General features: G+C 38.9%; 2 protein-coding genes across 3 annotated transcripts in view; both read left to right on the forward strand.

The window, feature by feature from the left end:
* The window catches only part of LOC136311648 (endogenous retrovirus group K member 113 Env polyprotein-like), a 284,697-nt gene that overhangs the window by 204,930 nt on the left and 54,499 nt on the right, over positions 1-25,268 (forward strand). The gene's annotated exons all lie outside the window — the stretch shown is intronic.
* ARL6 (ADP ribosylation factor like GTPase 6) overlaps positions 788-25,268 on the forward strand; it is a 37,124-nt gene continuing 12,643 nt past the window's right edge. For both annotated transcript variants that reach the window (XM_066241507.1, XM_066241508.1), the window contains exons 1-6: positions 788-1,198; positions 4,193-4,342; positions 11,459-11,520; positions 11,911-11,979; positions 15,469-15,563; positions 19,174-19,303. In XM_066241507.1, the coding sequence (XP_066097604.1) occupies positions 4,220-4,342; positions 11,459-11,520; positions 11,911-11,979; positions 15,469-15,563; positions 19,174-19,303 (479 nt within the window). In that variant the 5' untranslated portion in view covers positions 788-1,198; positions 4,193-4,219. The remainder of the gene's footprint in view (positions 1,199-4,192; positions 4,343-11,458; positions 11,521-11,910; positions 11,980-15,468; positions 15,564-19,173; positions 19,304-25,268) is intronic.

Consider the following 25,268-nt stretch of genomic DNA (forward strand, 5'->3'; position numbering starts at 1 on the left):
CTAGTCTCTTTTATCACCCTCCATTTAAATTGGCCAAATTACTAAACCAAAGAACAGGCAGGGTGGTAAACCACAGTGGATAGTTGGAGGGGGGATCAATCCTAAACTAAGAATAACAAGGTAAATAAGAAACAAACACTCTTTGAAGAACGTTGAAGTCATAAATGCCATTTATTGGGGGTGAACTGGTAGGTACAGGAAGATAGAAAGTTTGGACGAAAAAAAAATATTATCCTAGATCTTTAAAAATCATTGCATCGTCCCAACGTTGGAAAGTGTGGGAATAAAAATGTGAAAAAGTGTGTGTGTCAAAATACTATTTCCAATTGGAGGGTCATTTGTTACTGTAAAATCCCAGTGTCAAGAAGGTAGCTAACTTGAAGAACTGAGACTAATTTCTTCTCTGACCACCTGCCAGGCTGACTGGGGGGACGGTAACCCCCTCACAGGAGATGACGTCTCCTGGGAAGATCGGCAGGAGATCAGCCTCTGAGTTTGTGCCCTCTCCCTGCCTCCAGTAACAGCTCTCCTCCGCCAGGACTCCGGGCCTTCAGGTCTCCCGGGAGCCAGAGGCGGGTGGTGCGATGACCCCAGGGAGCATCGTCGTTACCACCACGCCGCGCCGGCGCCTGGCAACGACGCAGAGGTCCCGCCGCGTCCCGGGCGCCCCCCACCCCTGGGAGCTGCTGCCACGCTCAGACGCGAGGAGACGGGGCTGAGAAACGCTCCCAGCAAACGCGTCTGCCAAACGCTTCCCAGCAGGCCGTGCGCGCGCCTACAACTCCCGTCATGCTCCAGCGGGGCTGCACGACCCTCGCCGGGAGGCGGCAGTTCACGCGGCCCCTGGGCTCGCATCTTCTCGAGTCGTTCTCCGTGTGGCCTCTTCGGGAGCTCGTCCATCCGTCAACCTAGACGACGGCGGCTGACCCGCTATGACCTCGGAGGCAGTGTGGCTTTGGGACCCGGAGAACCTCCAGTTGCCGGGGCAACGCGACGCGCCCGGGCGCCTGCCTATTGACTGACGCCCCGGCTGACGCCCAACTTGCGGAGGCGGCTCGGCCCGGGGCTGTGGTCCCTTCTGCTGCGGGACGGCGAGGACCGGGCTGGGGGACGCCGCGCCGGGGTCGCGTCCCGGAGCCGGCTGCGAGCGGAGCCCCTCGCCAGCTCCTAGGCCCGCAGAGCCCACCGCGGAGACCAGGTACTGCCCGTCTTACCGTCTCTGTAGCCGGCGGCCCCTCCAACCTCCCCCGTCCCGCCCCGCCCTCGCCGGTTTCAGAGTTGCTTTCTCCCGTCATTTTTCCTCCGTATAGTTATTTTAATGTGTGAGAGGTCGAAAAGGAGAAGTAGGTTTATGCGGTGAGTACTAGGGACCCCAGAAAACTCGTTGGTTCGGGCGAATTTCTGTTTGGTGTTATTAGCACTACCCACTTGGGCGTTTTTATTTTGTGTCTGGGACACGTGATTGAAATGTCATCATCAAAAACTGAAAGGCGAATAAAAATGTTTATTTGGGGTAGAGTGCTATAATTCACTCTAGAAACGTCTTTACAATTCACAGAGTACAACTCAGTGTTGTTTTCTTTGCCTGACCACTATTTCTGCAGTTTATCTTCCAAGTTCTTAACTGTGGAGAAAACACTAATTCTTCAGTATTTTACTGGCAACAGGTAATCCTTTAGGAAGTAGTTTCTCGGATAACAGCCAGGAGAATTGGATTAGCTGGTGTGCAGAGAGGGGAAAAGAGGAAGATACAAAAAACCGAAAGGCAGATTGCAGCCAACTTGTGAATAACCTTAAAAGCTATGCATGAAAGTTTGGAATGTATTCTGAAAGCCGGTTCTCAACAGGGGCTATACAGCGAAACACGGAGTGGCTTTATAAAATGCAGATGCCCTGATTGCATCTTCAGAAATACTAATCCAGCAGTTGATTCCATTGGGCAGCCAGGGTTGAGAATGATGGCTGGGTGTTAGGAAGCTGCAGAAAACTTGAATTGTACCTCCCACTGTACACTCAAGACATGATAAATGTTAAGTGGCATGAATTACTTGTTTTCCTTTAATGCATGTAAAGGTAAACATACAGAAATGTATCATTACTAAGAAATAGAAGCACATGATAGTTGTTTATACAGCAACTTTATAAATGGAATTCCATCTTTTAGAACAACTAACTGCTCCTTTAAATTGTATGTCACAAGTATTGGGTGTTTGATAATCCATGAAAGGACGGAAAAAATCACAGTCCCAAGTTTCTATTAAAAATAAATATTCAATATCAAGCTTTTGACAATGGATACTCCATAATAGATGCCCAGAGGGGGATGATGTGAGAAGTATAACAGACTTTTTCAAAATTGTATGGAAAATGGAAAACTACGTCTTTATATCAGTATGGTTCGTACAATAAAGTGAGTTATAGCAGATTTACTTTGAGTTAAAATTGTGTGGGTTGTTTTACAGTATCAGAAAGCTACCTTAAAGTTGATTCTACAAATGCTTGTGCTTAAGCTGGAATATAGAGGAATGGATTGAATGTAATTTGAATTCCCAGTACAAGGAGAAAACCCAATTCAGGTGGGACACAGGGAATACCTGCCTCTACCCAGTTCCTTGGGTAGGCAGCTGTGGCTCTGTTATAAGACCCCATGTTTAGATGATGGGTCACTGCTCCTTTCTCTCCCGCACATTACTAGAATTCAATTTTGAAATTTGTATCCCTAGTGATCTCCCAAGGGTCCTGAGCAATATTAATGATGCAGCCTCCTCTCAAATGCAGTTGTCTTGGAAGCCATTTATCATTCAAGTTGCTTGCCTCAGGCTCACATCCTTCCAGGGATGGCTTTGTTTGGGGTGGTGTGGGATAAAAACACGGAAGGAGCTGTAAGATGACAGGCTTCTGAACCTTAGATGGAGATGAGGATAAACCACATACATGAGGTTAATATTGAGAGGACTTTGAAAAGGATGGTTCGGAGAGGAATAGAAAAGATTTGGAACACAGGTTTATTGTAGTTACTGCTCTAGCAGTCTCTGCAGCAGTTGAGGGCTGACAGAAGAGGTGATGGACCCACAGGGAACACCCTTGGGAAGTTTCATTTGGACACTTGACATCTCAATTTGACAGTACCTTAGAAGGATATGAACAAGTTACCACATAGCAATATGTCAGCCATTTTTTTTTACTTCGGAATACTTCTATTTGGATTTCCAATAGAGTTTTGTTTTTAAGTTTGCATTGGAAGGATTGTTTTTTCCCCAATGAAAGAATTAATAAATAAACATTTCGGGGATGATTTAAAGATACTTTACAATAACAGTATATGAGGAAATTAGATTAAAATCTAAGATCGGTATTTACTTTCTTATTCTTTATTAGTATACTAGTTAAAGTTCTTTAAAAATTATACTTAATAGGCTATTTCAGATAAATTACGGTTTAAAAAAACATTCATTAAGGTTTCATAAAATTGTGTGTGTTTGCACATGTGTATATATTATAAGTAAACTTCTTCCTAAATGAATGTGTAATGTCTTAATAGAGATAGATATAAGGACTAAGGGAAAAGTAAGATAAATATATTAGAATTCTTTGTTCCTACTGATAGAAAATGCGGCCTAAACTGGATATAAACAAGAAAACAAACAAAAACAGTAGATTTAATATTTAATACTTCATATTCTTGCAAAATACAAAAATGAGGCTGGCTTCAGAAAAAGATTTAGCCAGTGGTTTAACTGATGTAGCCAAAATCTCAGTTTCTCTGTTTTTCTGGTCTGGCTTCTACTTTCTAAGTGTCAGCCTCAGGCTGTGCAGGAATCCCATTGCCCATACGTTCCAGATTTCCGGATAAGGCTGAAGATATTCTCACGGATCACAGATGGTGGACTTCACAAGATACTGAGTTTAACCATGTTTTCTTATATGTTACAAAATGACAACGAGATATGTACAGGTATTTCAAGGGCATTATCCTTTGTTGCAAGGGGTTATGAGATGCCAATCCGCATTTCAGTTAAGGCTCCTTTCCCGTAATCAGCTTAAGCTCTGTTTACTGAGTGCAAAGCTACATTGACATAGTTTTCACATCATTGTGTCTTTAAAGTATTACATTTTTTGCTGTACCTGCTCTGTTTTTCATCCTTAACATGCCTGTTGGTGATAGATCTTTTTTTTTCCCCCTGACTTGCAGCTGGTGTGCAAATATTTGAATCACATTATGGGATTGTTAGACAGACTTTCAGGCTTTCTTGGCCTGAAGAAGAGGCAAGTTCATGTTTTGTGCCTTGGGCTGGATAATAGTGGCAAAACAACAATCATTAACAAACTTAAACCAGCAAATGTGAGTATCTTTGTTAGATGCTTTATGTATTTTCTTCTAGAGAAAGTTAATATGAAAAATTATTTTTGTTTGCTGTTATATCTTTATGTAATCATATTATGAAATCCTGTTACTATTGTAGTACCTTAAAGTAGTATCAGCCAGCCATAATTTGCAGTATATTTTATGCTGGAATATTTTCCAAATGTCTTTTTTCCTCAAAAGATCTTTACAAGTTTACGTCCAAGTAGCATTGCTGCTTTGTTGGCGCTCTCTTTACCAGAGGAGCAGAATGAAGGGGCAGGGGAATAATTTTTATAGGTTCAATGGATAAGTAGACAGTTTTCCAAGAGTGGTATACATATCAGTAGTAGTAAGCAAGATGCTTTTAAAGTCATTTAATTAATAAGTGTATAAGCATATTGTTTTGATAACTGAAAAATACATGAGAAATATACAGTTATTTCAAGGGCATTATTCTGTGCTGCAAGCAGTTATAAGCTGCCAGTATGCATTTCAGTTAAGGCTCTAGAAAAATTTTATAAAAAATATATAAAGCTAGCACAGTCAGCATATGATGCATACGTTAAAACTAGTTTGTGCTACATATGAAGAACACGAATATAACAGCAGACTGAAGAAAACAGGTGCTTCTTTTTCTGTCATCTAAATTAGTACTCAGGAGGAATTCCAGGGCAGGCAGGGCAGCTGCGTGGTCAGGAGAGACCAGGTACCTCCCATCTTCGTACTCTGCTGTTGTTAGTGCCTAGTTTTCCTCCTTGACCTCCACGTGGTTAGTTTGGCTATCATATCTATAGTCTAAGTCACAGGGAGGAGAAAAGAACAGGGCAGAAGAATAGGCCTCCTTCCTAAATACGCCTCCTTTGAAGAGCTTATCCAGAACCGCCAACTAATGGCTCCTACTTCCATCGCACTGGCTACCCCTGGCTGTAAGCAAGGCTGGATCTTTGAAGCAGCGCATATTACTGCTTTCAAAAATAACAGGGCTCCTGTAAGTGTGGAAGAAGGGGAAAATGGATATTGGGTGGACAGCTAACATTTACAGCTGTAAATACATTTATTTAGGTAAAAAATATTAGTAAAAAATGTTGAGTAAAAAGATAATACAGACTGTGCAGGTAGGGCAAACTTGAGAAAGCTGGTGCTCTTCATGATGGAATCACTAAAAAGGGGGAAGTATTGCTCCTTCCTATGGTAATTAATGATAAACTGCGTTGCCTACAAAAAGCGCCTCAGGTTGGGCACAATGACTCAAGGCTCCATTTTCTTTCGTAACACTTCAGTTTTAATTCTGTTTAGTTAGAAATTACTTTGGAATTTAGAAAATGTCATTGCTTCTTTTCTTCAGGTCATTATTCCCTACTTTTACATAGGTGAGTTTTCCATTTAAAAACAACTACTTGTGTGTTTTCAGGTGAGAATTAGTTTGAGGTAGCTGAGTAAGAAGCTGAAAATGGATTTGGAAGGTAATACAGGTGTTGTAAGGGGGCTCCCCAGGTGAGTTGGGAATCAGTTGAGATATACATGCTGAAGTCAGGCAGATATCAAGAAATATCAACTTGATTGATGAGGTTGGTTTTAGTCTAGCCAGAGGACTTGCTAACATTCTTGAATAGAGACTTCGCCTCCCAAAATTTCAGGGTTCCTCCTCAGAGAAAGAATCCAGCTCTTCTCGATTTATTGCATAGCCAAGAATAGGTGAGAATGCATGCTTGTGATGAGCATGTGGCTCTCAGATGAGGGACAGACAGGCAGAACCAAGGGTATTCAGTTTCATTTTACAAACTGAGCAAAGAAGCCATTTTTTTTTTCTGGTGGAGACCAATAAATTGGGAGAGGGGAGATAAAGAAAGTAGGAATGTCATTTTAATGGAATTCTTTCTGTATGGAAATGGGAAGATTCTTCCCCAGTAAGGAAGGAAGTAGGTTAAAAAGCTGACATACGTGGGAATCTGTCTCCTGAGCTAGGTGATTACAAGAAATTTCATCGTCAGTTCTCAAGAGCAGGGGTCCCCAAACTACGGCCCGCGGGCCACATGCGGCCCCCTGAGGTCATTTATCCGGCCCCCACCACACTTCTGGAAGGGGCACCTCTTTCATTGGTGGTCAGCATCCATATCCTGTGCTTCTGGAGTACTGTATGTAGCATCGTCGCTCACGTACAGTACTACTTCCGGTGACGCGGGATGCACGCGTCACGGCTCCGGAAGCGCGTCATATCACTTGTTACGGCTAGCAGTGACAAATACGGAACCAGACATTGACCATCTCATTAGCCAAAAACAGGCCCATAGTTTCCATTGAAATACTGGTCAGTTTGTTGATTTAAATTTACTTGTTCTTTATTTTAAATATTGTATTTGTCCCCGTTTTGTTTTTTTACTTTAAGATATATGCAGTGTGCATAGGGATTTGTTCATAAGGTTTTTTTTTATAGTCTGGCCCTCCAACAGTCTTGAGGGACAGTGAACTGGCCCCCTGTGTAAAAAGTTTGGGGACCCCTGCTCAAGAGGAAGATATAGCATCCTATCTAATTGCATAGGATCCAGAATTGAATTTATAGAACAATGTACAAATGTATGGTAAAACAGTAGACCCATACCAACTGGCCTCAAAAGTAATTCTTTTTGGTAAAAGTAGTCTCAAATAAGTACAAAGTGATTGAAACCAAAGCTGCAGTTAATAGCTCCCCAGCCCCAAAGTGCCTATTATAATCAGGAGAAATAACATTCAAAGAACAAAATAGAAATTACAGTCTCTTCCTCTGTCATCCCCAGCAGTATGATTTCTATCCCAAAACAGGGTGATTACCATAGAAATAATCTTTGATGTTGATGGGAACAGCTTTCTCGATAAATAATGTTGATCCTTTGAAGACACTTGCTCCTATTTCTTAGGGAATTTTTTTCATACTTTCTTCTGTCATTTCTACACATCTGGGGCAGAACAGGAAGAAAGCAGAATGTGTTCAGCCTGTCATCTTGAAATATTTTTCATGTTCTCATTTCAGACTGGTCTTACGGAAGACCTATTGACCCTGCCTCATATTAGGGAGATTCCCCCAGGAAGATCTGCGTACACAGCCAGTAACGAAGGCTTTTTCATTCATCTTCAATTGCTTTTCAACATTCCTGTCTCTCTCTTAACTCGGGTGAATTACAGAACTAACTTTCCTTTCTCCTCACAGCAGCTGACCTCTAGTCCTGAGAATAAAGTTGTTTTGCTTTAAGAAATTAAAAATAAAAGAAATCTTGGTGATAATAGCCAAGAGGCCAGTTGCTGGCATTTCCTGAGACCCCACACCTCTGTCATGCAGGTACGGGTGTAACCTTGCTGCCTCCTACCTCTGAACCGAAGAAGAGCCTCTTGTCAGTTCAGTATTGGAAACATTATTTGTAGTAAATTAGTGAATTATAGAATTCTACAATGCTTTATAAGAAATGTCCTGCAAAAAAAAAAAGAAATTGCAAATCTTATTTTACAATAAGGTAGTTCCATATTTTTTTGTGGATAAAATCAGGTTTTCAATAACTAAATATTTCCTGGACCCAAACTGATTTTTAATATTAAGCTATCTGAACGTTATTTATTATTTATATATTAAGGTTGCTGGTGTTTTCTAAATTGATGAATAGGGAGGTGTGAGTACATTTTATCTTAACCATTCTGCTGAAGAATCTGGTCTTGCCTAACCAAGCAGTGGCGCAGTGGATAGAGCATCAAACTGGGACACAGAGGACCCAGGTTCGAAAACCCTGAGGTCACCAGCTTGAACACGGGGTCGCTGGATTGAGCACGGGTTCATCCAGCTTGGGTGTGGGCTCACTAGCTTGAGCACAGGATCACTGGCTTGAGCATGGGATCATAGACATGACTAGTGGTCACATGCTTGAGCCCAAAAGTTGCTGGCTTGAAGCCCAAGGTCACTGACTTGAGCAAGGGGTAACTTGCTCTGCTGTAGCCCCTGGTTGAGACACGTATGAGAAAGCAATCAATGAGCACCTAAGGTGGCGAAACAAAAAATTGATGCTTCTCATCTCTCTCCCTGCCTGTATGTCTGTCCCTATCTGTCCCTCTCTGACTCTCTCTGTTTCTGTAAAAAAAAAGAATCTTACAGATACACTCTATTAAAAACCTTTCTTTTAAAATTGCCATTTTTCTCCTATTTCTCAACATAAATGCTTTCATTCTATCACATCATCCAGTTTTATATTCTTAGCGTTTAAAATAATCTGAAATTATCTTGTGTATTCAGTTGGTAACTTGTTTATTAAATTTTCCTCCATGAATTTATTCTGTAAGATCTTGTTAGGGTCTCCCAGAAATCCATTCTCTTGTTGTTGATGTTGGTCTGTCCCTTGGCTCTCTCAGCCTTAAGTGCTCTATCCCACTTAGGTAATAATTCCAAATGCGTTTCATTTGTTTACTTTGTACCATTCCCTGCCCAATTTAGAGAAGGACCAAAATGCATTTGTTCCTAGATAGAGCAAAGGAAGAGTAATGTTGGAGAGTATTTTTGGAACTCTTCAGAGGAAAATGAATCCCACTTGAATGTGGAAGCATCAGCTCACATATCCTGTTTATCCTGCGAAGTTTGTGGAGTTTCTTCTTTCTAATTATCTTCCATTAGAACTTTAGAAGTGAAAGGAAGAATAGAAAGTTGATTACCATATTTCCCCAGGTATAAGACGATTCCATGTATAAGATGCAACTTAATTTAGGGGGGCCCCAAGTTTGAAAAAAAAAATATGTTACCTAAAGTTATTGAACTCGTTTTATGCATCATAACATTCATACAACTCCTCATCACTGTCAGTACTCAGTGTCTGATGACAAATCACTGTCTTCAACAGTGAGCGCAAAAACAAGCGCAAAAAAGCAGGAAATGCAAGTAAAAAAATCTACAAGCTCTGTATAAGACGCACCCAGTTTTCAGACCCCAGATTTTTTTGGGAAAAAAGGTGCATCTTATACATGGGGAAATACAGAAATTTTATCCCTGTTAAGTAAAACAGCAAGTTAAAGGGAGCTTCTCCAGAATCAGAGTTTGTGTGAAGCTGGGCAGTTGTGGAGAGGCCATGTGAAGGTCTTACAATTCACTGAAGACGAGGCTACTGTTTTCAGAGATTTCTTCAATCTTTACCTTCCTCACTTTTTTATTCTTGGTATATTTTTCCTGATGATTTTATCACAATATTAGTACATGAAAAGACCTTTAAAATCAAAACAATGGGGTATTAAAAATTAAACAGTAAAAATTAGGAGACTTCCCTGACCTGTGGTGGCACAGTGAATAAAGCATCAACCTGGAACACTGAGGTCGCTGGTTCAAAACCCTGGGGTTGTCTGGTCAAAGCACATATGGGAGTTGATGCTTCCTGCTCCTCCCCACCCCCCTCTGCCTTTCTATCTCCTCTCTGTCTAAAACTAAATAAATCTAAAAAAAAAAAAAATAGGAGACTCTTGATTCCAGAGTTTGTTTTCAATGAAGGAACTCTAAGATATGAGGCAGAAATCAGAATAGCAGGAAATAAATTCTGTCTGACATCAACGGAAAGAAAGATACACGTATTTGGGAAGAATACTAGACACTTCATAAGATGGAAGGAAACCCCGAATAAACAAACTTCAGAAAGGCAGAACCCGGACAGCTCGGAAATGCCGTCTCACCAGCACCGTAACTACTGAAGTGACCGAGCTCCCGTGACTTTTCAGTTCCTGTCTTTCCATTTTAATTCTATATTTCCAGAAGTAGGCCAGTAAAGTGAATGTATGATATGAAGCAACAGTTTTTCCTGTATTCCTGTGTCCACAGAAAAACAAGATGAACTGAGTTATACTTGGGAGTATGGAGAAAGTTGGGGACAAGAATAAAATCCGTGAGAGTAATTAATGCTAGTGAATATTTGTTGAGTATTTACTATGGACCAAACACTGTTGAGGATTTCACATCCATTAATTTATTTAACTTGCATGATAGCTTCATGAATTAAGGATAATATATTTAAAGTTTGAGAAAACAAAGGCTTAGAGAAATTAACTTGTCTAAGGTATAGCGTGTTTGCAATTAGGAGGTTGTTACCGTAATTTGAAGCAAGAAATATTACTAAGTAAGATGGAACCAATAAAGCTTAGAGAATGGTTATACAGAGAATATAAAAGAAGAGTCAAGAGTAACTCCTAGCCATCTGGTCAGAAAATGAATGAATCATTTTTATTCAAAAGTAGGAACAGTGTTGATAGTGGAAATGTTAGGAGACCTCACCTCCTTAGGTTGTCAGGATAAGGCATGTTACTTGGCAGTGGGTCTGCTATACTCTTGCCCACGTGCAGTCTCTTCCCCACGAAGAATTCTCCCCCATGGCCTTGAAGACCCTCCCTCCGTTTGTTCATCCTGTACAGCTCTTTCCGTTACGCGATACACTTTAGACATACAGGCCTCCTCCCGCTTTTCCCAAATGCCCACTTCCTTCCTGTCGTAGGGTTATTGCGCTGGGATGTTCTTAGCCAGTATTTTGTGATAGCTTTTCCTCTTTATGATGTTCACTCCCTGGTCAAACGTCACCTCAGAGAAGCTTATCCTGAGCACCGTTCTTCCATGCCTCGTGCCAGCCCACTGCCCCATGGCCCCACCCATCACGTTTCATTGCACTCTCACTGCCCGATCGCGTCCGGTTACAACTCAGTTCTTTATTGCCGTTGACCTCCTCTAGATTATAAACTCAGAGCAGGGGCCATGTATATATATATTCACCAGCCAGACATGAGGACAGTTCCTTATAGCATATATAACTCAATATGTGTTTAAATATTAGAAAGTCTTATATGTGAACTCAGCATGACTTATCACATCACTTTAATTCCATAGTAACTTGCAGCAAGCCACAAAATGTGAATTAATGCATGTGTTATACAAATTCATAATTAGTAAACTTAAACTTCTATGAAGAATTTACCCCCAGTAATTTCAATAGCAAAAATTGTAATTTTCTCTAATCCTGCCATCTTCTTAGTAACAGATTTTAGAATTGGAAAATCTGGATTTTTTTTTAACGTGAGGGAAAAAATACATCTTTGATAATTGCACATTTCTAAGCTTTGTATTTTCTCTTAAAGGCTCAATCTCAAGATATAGTTCCAACAATAGGATTCAGCATAGAGAAGTTCAAATCATCCAGGTAATTCACTTCATTATACTTGTGACTAAGAAGTTGTGAGTAAACAGTGATTGTCATTCTTCCTACTCTTAGAAAAAGTTATTTGTTGTAGTTTTTTCAGAAGTCCATGAGTGTAAAAATATTTGTACCAGTATCTCTGGATTATATTTCAGAATTTAGACTGTAGACAAACACTGATCATCTCATTAGGAAGGAAAATGTTTTTGTGTGTTACTCATTACAAAATCATATTTCTGTACAACAAATTTATTTTATGGCATTTGTATTTGAGAATTGGTCCAAGTTGAATATTGTATATTCAAGAGTAGTTTCTTTGAATACAACCTAAAAGTTTAAGTGAAAGCTATACTTTAAAGTTATAATATAGTCATGATTTTTTGTTTGTTTTAGTTTGTCTTTTACAGTGTTTGACATGTCAGGTCAAGGAAGATACAGAAATCTCTGGGAACACTATTACAAGTAAGTATGTTTGTGAATGTTGTTTAACTATATAGATGGGTATAGCGTAATAACAAATAATGATCAGAAATCCGAGTGATCGCATCAACCAGGTTGCAGTTTTTATTTTTCATATAATTTAAGCGTTTCCTAATTTTAAAAGAATACAGACACACTTCACATTATTGCTCTTATGCATGAAATCTTTCATAACCTTGGACCTTTGAATATGCTATTCTTTGGTTTTAACACCCTGTTCTACCCTACTTCTCTGCTGCTTAAGATGAATGTATTCATACTTGAAGGACTAGCTCAGAAGTCACTTTGGTGGCGCTTCACAGGGTTGCCCAGGTTCCTTGGCCCAGGGTCCACACAGCACTTTCACACCTTGTGGTCCTGCTTGCCGCGTCTTAAGAGTTCTGTCCCACAGCTGCTTCTCTCGGGAACTCCTGGTGTATAGGTCAGTGAATATTTATTGAATAACTTTAGATAAAATAACAGTACTCTTAACAATTGGTCCATTTATTCTATAAGCAATTCTAAAGATTTTTTCAGCATATGTGAGTCAATCACTCACTAATCATATTAGATAAACCGCTGTCAAACTACTAGAATCCAAATGTGTTACACTCTCTTAAAGTTTGCATTGAGGTTAAAACAAATTTACTAATTTCTTTTTTTCCTCCCCCCCCCCCAAAGTGGAGGAGGGGCAGACAGACTCCCGCATGTGTCCGACTGGGATCCACCCAGCATGCCCACCAGCGGGCAGTGCTCTGCCCATCTGGGGCGTTGCTCTGCTGCACCTGGAGCCATTCTAACACCTGAGGCAGAGGCTATGGAGCCATCCTCAGTGCCAGGGCCAACTTTGCTCCAGTGGAGCCTCAGCTGCGGGAGGGGAAGAGAGAGACAGAGAGGAAGGAGAGGGGGAGGGGTGGAGAAGCAGATGGGTGCTTCTCCTGTGTGCCCTGGCTGGGAATCAAACCCTGGACTTCCACACTCTGGGCCAACCCTCTACAGCTGAGCTAACTGGCCAGGGCAAATTTACTAATTTCTGATATTGTTAGAACTGCTTCATTTAAAGGCAGTGTAACTCACTTTTAGAACCTGAAACTTAAAAATAATATACCTTTTTCCTTATGAATCCTTGCCTTGAAATGGTATGTAATGACTGCCAGCTCAGATGTTGATTTTGATTGGTTAATTCTTTCTTGTTAATTGAATAAACATTGTAGTTCTCAGATAGGAACCAAGAAGATTTATTTCAGTATTCGTTTCCGTGAGTACTTTAATAGATTGAAGACTATTTTACTCAGATATTGATCCAGAGGGCTTCAGAGGTAGAGAGGAAAGCGTGCTTCAGATCGCAGGGTCAGAGTGGAACAGGAGAAGTGGCGTGTTGTTATCTCACGTGAACTCTCAGAGGAAATGTGTGAGAGTTGCTTCTTTTTTTTTCTTCAAGGAAACCTAAGCTTTCAGTATAGGATTTTTAAATTCCTGCTCCAATGTGGTGCTAAAAAATTCCTTTTTTAAAAATAAATGTATTTACTTTTTTAAAAAATTATTTTTTTAATTTACAAAAAGCAAAAATATATTATAATATATAGAAAAATAGTACTTCAAAACAAGGAAACTATTTTTTCCTGATTTTAACTTCATAACTATTTTGGAATAAGTTACTGCTGAATTCAGGAATATTATAGATAAATTGTAGGTTGAATGATTTTGAAATGGTTACTATTGAGGGATCCACAATAATAGTAAATTTATTTCTAAATTTATCTTTATTCTTTTCTGATTATTAAACAAGTACATTTTATTCTACTGGACTGAAAAATTAAAAGTATTGTCTTTTGAAATATATAATGTACACTTTACATAATTCAAAATTATACACCATATATAGTTTTTAATCCTGATTTTTCAGTTAACATTTATAAAGATAAATCAGGAAAAACATAAAGACTATCATTAATGGCTGCTAATATTTTTTTATATCCTATTCCAAACTTTGCTCAATTATTTATTATTTGAATGTGAGGTCTGTTCTCAGTTTTTGAAGATTATAAACAGTCTTTCAGTTTAACATCTTGCTGCATAAATCTTTGTCACAGTTCATATTTCCTTAGAGTAAATACCAGAAATAAAATTACTGTCTCTAAGTGAAGGAACATTTTTAAAGCTCTTGATAGATATTTCCCATTGTAGCAGTTTCTATATCCACTAGTAATGTATGTGTAAACTTCATTTGTTTTTTAATTGATAGAAGGTGGTAAAAAAAAAAAACACGTTTTATTTTGATGTTTATGTGATTAATAATGACATTGAACTTGAAAGTCTTAATTTATGACTGGAATAAGTGATTCACAAAATAGTGTAAGTGTCCAATAAATATATGAAAAGATAATGAACTTCACTTACAATTAATGAAATACAAGGTAAAATAATATACTTTTAGAATGGCAAAAATTGAAAAGGATGGTAAGAGCCATGCTGCAAGGAGGTAGGAAAATGCTGATAGTAGTACAATTGATAGGGCATTTTCTGGAGGATAATTTATCAATGTTTACCTAAAACTTTAAATTTTATATAGTATCTAGAAATTTTATTACTAAAAACAGATCTGTAAAGTTTCAACAGATTTTAAAAATGCTTTTAGGGGGATGTTTATCTTTGAGAGTTTTTCATAGTAATGAAAATTTGAAATAACCTTAAAGTCCAGCGATAGAAGTTTGACACAATATTTGATAACACATTCATGCAGTGGAATACTTTATAACTATTAAAATAAAGGGTGCAGAAGGTATCAGTGTTTTTTGAAGTACTCCTGTGATCTCAAAGTGAATCCTAAAACTAGTTCAATGGCTGGCTATCAGCTTTAAAAAAAAAATAGAATAAAATAAAAACTATTTCTAAGTATTGTTTAAAGGGACCTATTTGAAATATACTTACATATACTTATGGGTCTGTTGCATCTTAATGTAAAATGTATGTCTTACTATGGTTATGGTAAAAATAATTTGAAAAGCACTAGTGTAGAGCTATAATATTTTATATAAAAGTAGTTTAAACTATACAGCAAAATAGATCAAGGGAGTGTACGTACATGTCAGAAAAGCAGTGTATAAAACAAGATTCCATTTGTATAGATGTAGATATTCATGTGACTACTACACAAATGGTCAAAATTTATTTATACAAAAATATTAATAATGATTATATCTGTGTAATAGGGTTGTGGTTTTACTTGTAATTTTTTAAAATTATAAAATAAGTCATTAAATTTCCCCTATGTCATCTAAGTGAAAAGAAATGACTTTACATGACATGTCACTAATGGTTAATATATTAATCACTTATAGGAACTAATAAAAAACAGCACCAAAGCCTACAGTAATAAACGGATGTAGGTTATGAAGAGATGATACACAGGTTAGGACATGTAAATGGATAGTAAATATGGAAAAATGTATAAGTTTATTTTTAATTTTTGTCATTCTTTATATTACACAGAGATGGACAAGCCATTATTTTTGTCATTGATAGTAGTGACAGATTAAGAATGGTTGTGGCCAAAGAAGAACTTGATACTCTTCTGAATCATCCAGGTAACGTGTGTGTCTGTCAGTCTGTGATATCTGTTTATATAGGATGTTTTGTTCTTTGGTGTTGGCAAAAAGTATTACTTGCATTATACAATGAATCTATTTAAAATTTTAAAACATTATGCAAAACTCATAATATCTTTACCTATAGAATTGTATGTTTTTTTTCATTGCAGACCTTTTCCTGTGTTTTTCAGGTACATGTTTATTTCCCCCCAAATAAAAATGCCCATTTTACTGATTACATAAATAATATCTCAGTAGCAAAACATGCAGATAGAAAAAAAAAGAATAAGGAAGAAAGTAAAAATTCATCTATATCAACACCCATTAAAATTATTTTAGTTACCACCTTTTCATGTGTGTATGTCTGTGTAATCACAGTATATCTTAAATACTTATTTGGGGAACTTCTTTAAAATTTTCTCAAGATACCAGTATGAACAATTTGGTATTTTTTTTCTTTCCTGCCTTTATATAATTTGTACCATGTATGTATATATTTACTATATCTATTTCTATATTGCACACACAAATGCACCAAAGATATATACTCTGTATAGGGTTGGGGGCATGAGAACTGTCATTATTTTGCTAAAACAGCGTTGTATTCTGTATCCTCTTCAGCACCTTCCTATTCTCAGATACACTGCATGGTGGAATCCTTTCAAGTCAGATTCCAGATATCTGTTCTCTGTAATGCTGTCTAATATGCCATTCTGTGATTATATCACAGTTTATTTACTATTGGCAGATATTTCTTTACCATATTACAAACAGTGTTTCTGTATGTATTGTGTAACTATGCATTTGTAGCCTTACTCATGCCTGGAAAAAGATTTTAAGTGGTCTTTGTGCTAGGACTTTTAGTAAAATGTGATGGTTTAAAAGAAGCATGGATTCATTTGAAATGAAATAAGTAGTATGGGGCTTTCTAACAGTTCTTGCTGTTTAACCACAATATCTCTGGCATTTTATCAGGCAGTCTCAAGCTTATTAGAATATTTTGGGGGTAAAATTATCTAGCCTTACTTTTTATATGACTTTTCACTTAAAAAAAATTATTGGGGTCTGACCTGTGGTGGCACAGTGGATAAAGCATCGACCTGGAACGCTTAGGTTGCTGGTTCGAAACCCTGCACTTGTCTGGTCAAGGCACATATGGGAGTTGACGCTTCCTGCTCCTCCCCCTTTCCCCCCCTTCTCTCTAAAATGAATAAATAAATAAATTTTTTTTTAATTTATTGGTCTTTTATCTGGTGTGGGAATGCGTTTTTGATTATGCATTCCGTTAACCTTTCCACTCTCATCAAAAAGTGTAATGTTGACTAATACAATGAAATCCTTCCTACAAAATCTGCTTCAAACATAAGGGAGCTTTAGTTTTTTTCAAGTAAAGCTTTTTCCATGTATCTTTATGTACTGATGAATTTATTTTATGGGATAGATTCCCATAGAAGTACAAATTGATAGTTATAGAATAGTCATGGACACGTAAAGTATAGCATATGGAATATAAAGTCACCAATATTTCAATAGCTGCATGTTGTCAAATGGGTACTAGATTTATCAAGGTGATCAGTTCATAAGTTATATAAATGTCTGATTACTATGTTGTATACTTGAACCTAACATATATTATATTTCACCTGTGTTTCTAGAAATACAATTGATACTGTTTACATCTTCCACATTTTTACTGATTTTTTATTTTGTCAATTTCTGAGAGAGGAGTGTTAAAGTATCCACCTATAATAGTGGATTTCTTTGTATTTACCTTTAACACTGTCAAATTTTGCTTTATGTATTTGGAAGCTTGTTTCTTAGGTACATACACACTTAAAATTGTTTTGTCTTGATTGATTGACCCTTCTATAATTTTTACTGCCTTTCTTTTTCTTTGATAATAACCTTTATATTTTAAAGCAACCTTGTCTGATAGTACTGTAGCCATGCCAACTTTCTTACACTTACATTTATGCATGTCTTTCATCCTCTCACTTTCAACTTGTGTGTTCAAAGTATGTTTCCTGTAAATATTATATTGTTATGTCTTTCTCATCTATTCTGGCATTCTCTGCTCCAGGATAACTTCTAGCTGGATGAAACATTTAAGTGTAAAAATTTTAAAAACCCTGGGAGATTTTAAAAAATAATTTTGGGCTCTGGCCAGATAGCTCAGTTACTTAGAGCATCGTCCCAAAGCACAGGGGCTGCAGGTTTGATCCCTGCTCAGGGCTCGTACAGAAGCAAGTCAGGGTTCCTATCTCTTTCTCCCTTTCTCTAAAATCAATACAATAAACATTTAATAATAATTTAGGGTCAAGAGGAGGCATTTCTAACCATAACACAGAACCTAGAATTCTTTTAAAAGAAATGATCATGACTTTATAAGAAATTTTGAGTTACAAAATGGACTGTGAGCAGTCAGAGGCAAGTAACAAGCAAGGGGAATTATTTGTATTCATATCCTAGGTGCAAGACTTATTTCCTTACTACTTAAAATAAAATTTAAGTGAAAATGCAGCAATATGCTGGATGTTTATAAAAAAGAAATTATAAACATTGTTTGAATATATAAAAAGATTCTTGACTTTTCTCAAAACAATGTAAGTAAACACATTCTCATAGTACCTTTAACCTATCACTTGGAAATGCTCTTTTTACAGTGTTTTGAAGTGTGAATTGATACAAATTTTAAGGGAAGGCAGTTTGATAATAATCACTATCTGTCATATTAGCAATTTACAGATCCTTTGTCCCAGTAATTCTACTTCTCAGATTTATCCAGCAGACATACTGGGCCATTTACAAAATTCTATAGTTTACCTACAACGTTGTTTATAGTTGTAAATATTGGCAGCAACATAAATATATCTCAGTTGTGTCTGATTAAATAAATTATGGTACTAAAAGACAATATTTCACAACAGTTAAAATAATGAAGAAACTGCTCCATATGTACTGATAATGGATAGTCTCCAGATATGAAATTAAGTGAAAAGTAAAAAGGTATAAAAAGAGAATAGTTCACTATTTGTACAAAAAAATTGTATATAATAGTTGTTTGCAAATATGTAAACTATTTCTGAAAAGATGTCATATTACTGAATACCATTTTGTTTCTTCTGAGTTTTGAACTATTTAAATGAATTATCTATTCCCAACAGTGAAAAATGTTTCCAACATTGTAACAAGTAAAAATATTTTGTTAAAATATCTAACTTGCTACTTATACAATACTGTGAATGAAATCTAAAATCAGAATCTTTCTACTTCTATTTGAAGTTTACCTCCTTCGTGTTAACAGTAAAAACAAAATTAAATATTTAGATCTTTTGTAGGTTCTCTTCACTAACTTGTTAATGAGCCCCACATCCACCTCACTTGTCTGTATTCTAAAGCTCCAACCAGAAGGCGGATAGTCTTGGAAGAAGTATAAATATTTTTAAATTCTTGTATTTCTCAAATACAGCCTGACAGTCTGTGCCTTTAAAAGTTTGTGTAATATAGAAAGAAGCGATTGGAAACCATTTTAATGAATTTTAATTTTAAGGATTTGGGGAAAATGACCAAACGGCTGGAAATATGATAGTCTTATTTTGTATTTCAGATATTAAGCACCGACGCATACCAATCTTATTCTTTGCAAACAAAATGGACCTTAGAGATGCAGTGACATCTGTGAAGGTGTCCCAGTTGCTGTGTTTAGAGAACATCAAAGATAAGCCATGGCATATTTGGTAAAGTTTTATTTTTCATTTTATCCTTTTGAAAAATCTCCAAGCTTCCATGTTTCTTTTACAAGCTCATTGTATAAGTGATCTAACGTGGTAGGATGTAAGCTAAGGACTTTGTCTTATAGAATCTGGCATTGTAGGTGTTCATAAATATATTACTTTTAAAACCTTTCAAGTCTTTTTGGGGATAGGAAAGTATAACAACTCTTTAAAAGAATAAACTTGGCCCTGGCCGGTTGGCTCAGTGGTAGAGCGTCGGCCTGGCATGCAGAAGCCCCGGGTTCGATTCCCGGCCAAGGCACACAGGAGAAGCGCCCATCTGCTTCTCCACCCCTCCCCCCCTCCTTCCTCTCTGTCTCTCTCTTCCCCTCCCGCAGCCGAGACTCCATTGGAGCAAAGATGGCCCGAGCGCTGGGGATGGCTCCTTGGCCTCTGCCCCAGGCGCTAGAGTGGCTTTGGTCACAACAGAGCGACGCCCCGGAGGGGCAGAGCATCGCCCCCTGGTGTGCAGAGCGTCGCCCCCTGGTGGGCGTGCCGGGTGGGTCCCAGTCAGGCGCATGCGGGAGTCTGTCTGACTGTCTCTTCCCGTTTCCAGCTTCAGGGGAAAAAAAAAAAAAAAAGAATAAACTTACTTACCCAACTTCAACTGTGCTGATTGCCTTTTACACATTAAATCAGCCAACCACAGTCCTGTCATACTTCCTTCAGAAGAGAGTCCTCTCGTGATAAATCTCTATAAAATATCAATACTGTGTCTTCCCGGCTTCATTTTTTCTTCACTCTGCTTTTTCTCTTGCCATGTGACCTCTTTTACTTTTTTTCCTATGGTGTAAAGTCTGTGTTCTTACACTAGTGCAGGGGTAGTCAACCTTTTTATACCTACCGCCCACTTTTGTATCTCTGTTGGTAGTAAAATTTTCTAACTGCCCACCGGTTCCACAGTAATGGTGATTTATAAAGTAGGGAAGTAACTTTACATTATAAAATTTACAAAGCAGAGTTACAGCAAGTTAAAGCATATAATAGTAATTACTTACCAAGTACTTTATGTCAGATTTTTGCTGTTTGGCAGAATAAATCTTTATAAAACAACTTAGTTAAATCTATCTTTTTATTTATACTTTGGTTGCTCTGCTGCCGCCCACCATGGAAGCTGGAACGCCCACTAGTGAGCGGTAGGAACCAGGTTGACTACCACTGCCCTAGTGCATTAGCACTATGAGAACTGGGGTTTTATTGGCTTTCTTCACTCTGTAATCCCTGGTAACCTGTGGTACTAAGCAGGTTCCCAATTCATAAGTGTTTATATGAGTAAATATGGAAATACTAATATTATTTATATACAGTAACATAAATAGTGTCTGAGACTATTTTACATTGTTTATTAGATAGTGTTCTAGTGCCCGTCACTACCTTTTTCACTGAGCTCCCTCTGTCTGCCCTCCGTCTCCATACTGCAGGATAGCCCCTCCCGCCACTTTTGCCCTTTTTATGAGATGGTATCTCTGGAGAAAGGCTGAACACAGGGAGGCCCATGGCCTCGAAGAAGAAACATATGAAGGAGGGAGTTAGTAGAGCCCAGAGAAGAACTTTAAGAGCTAACCTTGGTGCTGAAGGAGGGGTCGTATAGAGCTGAGAAAACCCTCGGAACCCCTCAGCACTCCAGGTCTCCAGCACCTGTGCCCAGGGGTGAAACACCGTGTATCTCAGTAAAACCCTCCTGTTTGGAATCAGAAGCCAAGTCATTGTTTACTAAATGGTTCCCTAGTTGGAAGCTGAAGTCTGTGTGTCGGTCAAGAGAGGTGGGATTGGGGCAATATCTTAAGCTAGAACCTTTACATTTCTCTACATCATTTGGGTAAATTATATCTAAATTGATAATACCTAAAGTAGAATAATGTTTAATTTTTCCATAGTACTAAGAATTGAGAGTGCTTTGATAGAAAGTACAACATTCAAAAACACGGGTCTAATTAGATGCAGCCCTACTTTTAATTTGAAGTAAAAGTTAATTTTGCAAATACAAAACTCTCTACTTAAAGTAATTAGGGCTTGAAATTTTAAAAGTTTACTCAGTTGTGACATCTAAATATTTTTCAGCAAGAGAAAAAGCAATATTCTGAGCCTACACAGATATGGAATATTTTGTTGCCACTTTCTATGTTAACTTATAGAAGAATAACTTTAACTTATAGAAGAATGCCAACTTATTTCTCTAAGTGTGTCTATAATTTTTACTTAATTCAAACTGGACAGCTAATTTTCAAATAGTCCTTCATTGTTTTTTTTATTTTTTTCGATATTTTTAAAGCATGTATAAAATATAAAACACATTTATTCTTTTCCACTTTTAGAGATAAAGTTAATGCATAGTGACGTAGAGATAAAAATATTGCATCTCTCTTGCCTTACATACAGGTGAATTTACTGGGCAACTAAAGATGATAGAGAAGTATAGTCTGGAAAATTAAATGAAAAGTTTTATGGTTTATTTTTGACTTTTCTACTAAACACATAGTGAACTCTGATTTTCAGGATCCGATGGCAGTATTGTTCTTCCTGCTGTGTGTTCTTTGACTCAGTCCCTGGTGTGATACGTATATGTTTTTGTTTATTTACTATCTTGTAAGGGAGGTATATAATAAAACAGGGAAATGGACGTATAAAATTTCAGCTGGGAAGGTAAAGAATAATAAAGTAGGCTAACAAGATAAAAATGATGAGAGATCCTCCCTCTCTAAGATCTAATTGGAGTCAGGGAGCAGTTCACACAAAGGTTTGGTGGAACAGCTTTCCAGGTAGAAAAGCCAGCAAGCGAGATGGCTCTTGGATGAAATGTTTACCTGAGACCTACGTACTCTTGTGGATCACTGTCACCCTCTTCAATTTAAATTTGTAACTAATTAAAAAAATTTCTTAAAGGAAAGAAAATGTACTTGGAATTTGCTATTTCAGGAATAGCAAGTTGATCCAAGCTGACTGGAGCAGAGAGATCTAGGAGGGATTTGTAGATGAGATCACTGAGAAATAATCAGGGGCCATGTCACGTAGGGCAGTGGTCCCCAACCCCCAGGCCGCAGAACGGTACCGGTCCGTGGGCCATTTGGTACCGGTCCGCAGAGAAAGACTAAATAACTTACATTATTTCCGTTTTATTTATATTTAAGTCTAAACGATGTTTTATTTTTAAAAAATGACCAGATTCCCTGTTACATCCGTCTAAGACTCACTCTTGACGCTTGTCTCGGTCACGTGATACATTTATCCGTCCCACCCTAGGCCGGTCCGTGAAAATATTTTCTGACATTAAACCAGTCTGTGGCCCAAAAAAGGTTGGGGACCACTGACCTAGGGCATTGTAGAACATGGTGGAGACTGTGGCTTTTATTTAGTTGCATGTCTTACGTTTATTTGAAGAGAAAGTAGAATTCGAACGTTTGGGAATTAGAGGGAAAAGATGCAGGATCCATTGATGGACACTTGGGCTGTTTCCAGATCTTGACTATTGCAAACAATGCTGCAGTGAATATGGGGGTGCATATCTTCTTTTGAATTAGTGTTTGGGATTCTTAGGGTATATTCCTAGAAGTGGGATAGCTGGGTCATAAGGCAGTTCCATTTTTTCTTTTTTCTTTCTTTCTTTTTTTTTTTTTTTTTTGTATTTTTCTGAAGCTGGAAACGGGGAAGCAGTCAGACAGACTCCCACATGCGCCCGACCAGGATCCACCCGGCACGCCCACCAGGGGGCAATGCTCTGCCCATCCAGGGCATCACTCTGTCGCAACCAGAGCCATTCTAGCGCCTGAGGCAGAGGCCAAGGAGCCATCCCCAGCGCCTGGGCAAACTTTGCTCCAATGGAACCTCGGCTGCAGGAGGGGAAGAGAGAAACAGAGATGAAGGAGAGGGGGAGGGGTGGAGAAGCAGATGGGCGCTTCTCCTGTGTGCCCTGGCTGGGAATCGAACCCGGGACTTCTGCATGCCAGGCCGACGCTCTACCACTGAGCCAACCGGCCAGGGCTAAGGCAGTTCATTTTAATTTTTTGAAGAAACGTCATACTGTTTTCCACAGTGGCTGCATGACCAGTAGTGCAGGAGGGTTCCCCTTTCTCCACACCCTCGCCAGCATTTGTATGTTGATTTGTTAATGAAAGCCATTCTGCCAGGTGTGAAGTGATACCTCCTTGGGGTTTTAAATTGCTTTTTCTCTGATGATTAGTGACATTGAGCATTTTTTCATCTGCCTGTTGGCCATCTGTCTTTTTTGGAGAAGTCTCATTCACTTCCTTTGCCCGTTTTTTAATTAGATTGTTTACCTTCCTGCTGATGGGCTTTAGAAGTTCTTTATAAATTCTGGTTATTAAATCCTTATCAGATGTATTGGCAAATATGTTCTATTGTGTGGGCCTCTGGGTTCATCTTTAATGGGACTCTCTGTGCTTCCTGAACTTGTGTTTTTTCCTTCACCTGGTTAGGGACATTTTTAGCTATTACTTCATACAAGTTCTTTCTCCCTTGTTTGTTCTTTTCTTTTTCAAAACCCCTATCATGTGGATATTGTTTTACTTGGTGTTATCACAGAGGTCTCTTAGTTACCTCAGCCTTCCTGAGTCTCTTTTCTTTTGCTTTTTGCTTCTGTGCTTAGTGTTATTTTGTTCTCGAAATTGCTGATTCAGTCCACTTTATCCAACCTGCTGTTGATTCCCTCTAGTGAAGTCTTCATTTCCGGTATTGCATTTACCATTTCTGACTGGTTGTTTATTATGGTTTCAATGTCCTTTTTAATGCATACTATCTCTTTAAGTTCTCATTGAGATCCTGATAACCCTTGTTTTGTACTCTGTATCTGGTAGTTTGGTTGCTTCCATTTCGTTTCATTCTTTTTCTGTGAATTTCTCTTGATTAGTTTGAGGCATATTTATTTGCCCATTTTGCTTGTGTATTAGGTAGTTCTGCTCTGGCTCCCAATTTGGTGTGATGTCTTTATGAAGATGTCCTGTTGGGCTCAGTGGTACAAACCTCCACACCACCTGAGCTCCTTGCTCTGGGAATGTTTCTTGAGGGTTATATTTATATTTACCCTCCTGCTGTATGTGCGTCTTGAATGCTGTTGGCCCTTTGTGGGTGGAGCTGGCTGTCTCTACTGGTCCAACTTGATGACGTATAGAAGATGCTGTGCCATGGCTGGCCCCTGGGGTGTGGTCATCCTGCTGGACGCCCCCTTTGGCATGGCACTTGTGTGGCTAGTTGGGTCTAGCGCTGGTGCGATCTGCTGCCCACTGCTGGTTGTGTTGGTTCTGGGTCCTCTTGAGCAGCGTTTGGGTCCAGGTTGCTGTCAGATGTTATTTCTGATCCTCCATGGTTTACCTTTCTGGAGCTACCACTCTGTTCACTGCTTGTGTCTGTGTTTTTCTGTGCCTGGATATGTGTGGGAGGCGTCAGCCTGTGTATAGGGTTAACTTCCTCCTGCTGAGACCTAAGGGAATCTCTGTAAAGGAGCCCAAGCTCCTAAGATCTGCCTTCACTTTTTAACCAGCCCGCATCCCCTTGCAGCTGCCTGGTCTTCCCACAGAGCCTTTTATAATAAATACTGCAGAGTGGGCTCAGAGCGGCTCATCCCAGCAACCCTGCACAGGCTGTAAGAGTGGTAAGGTGGGACAGCCAGGGCAGGGAGGACGGTAGTCGGACCCCCTGCTTGCGGGAGTCTTGGTCAAGCACGCGGTGTGCGGGAAGTGGCCCTGCACCAGAGCCGAGTCCCTCAGCCACTGCTGGACACTACAGTTCTATTTCTCCCCAGAGAGGGGAGCAGCAGGTTCAGGGTGGGTGGAGCCGCCAGTCCCCTCTGCAGAAGTGCCTTCCGCTGAGGAGCCACTCGTGTCAGGGAGGAAGGTTGAGAGAGTCTCCTGCTGGGGCTGATTGTGGCACTGCCACAGGAGGTGGCTAAGACCTTTGTCCCGTTCCTGTGGTAGGC

The sequence above is a fragment of the Saccopteryx bilineata genome, chromosome 8, assembly GCF_036850765.1.
Source record: "Saccopteryx bilineata isolate mSacBil1 chromosome 8, mSacBil1_pri_phased_curated, whole genome shotgun sequence".
Lineage (NCBI taxonomy): Eukaryota > Metazoa > Chordata > Mammalia > Chiroptera > Emballonuridae > Saccopteryx > Saccopteryx bilineata.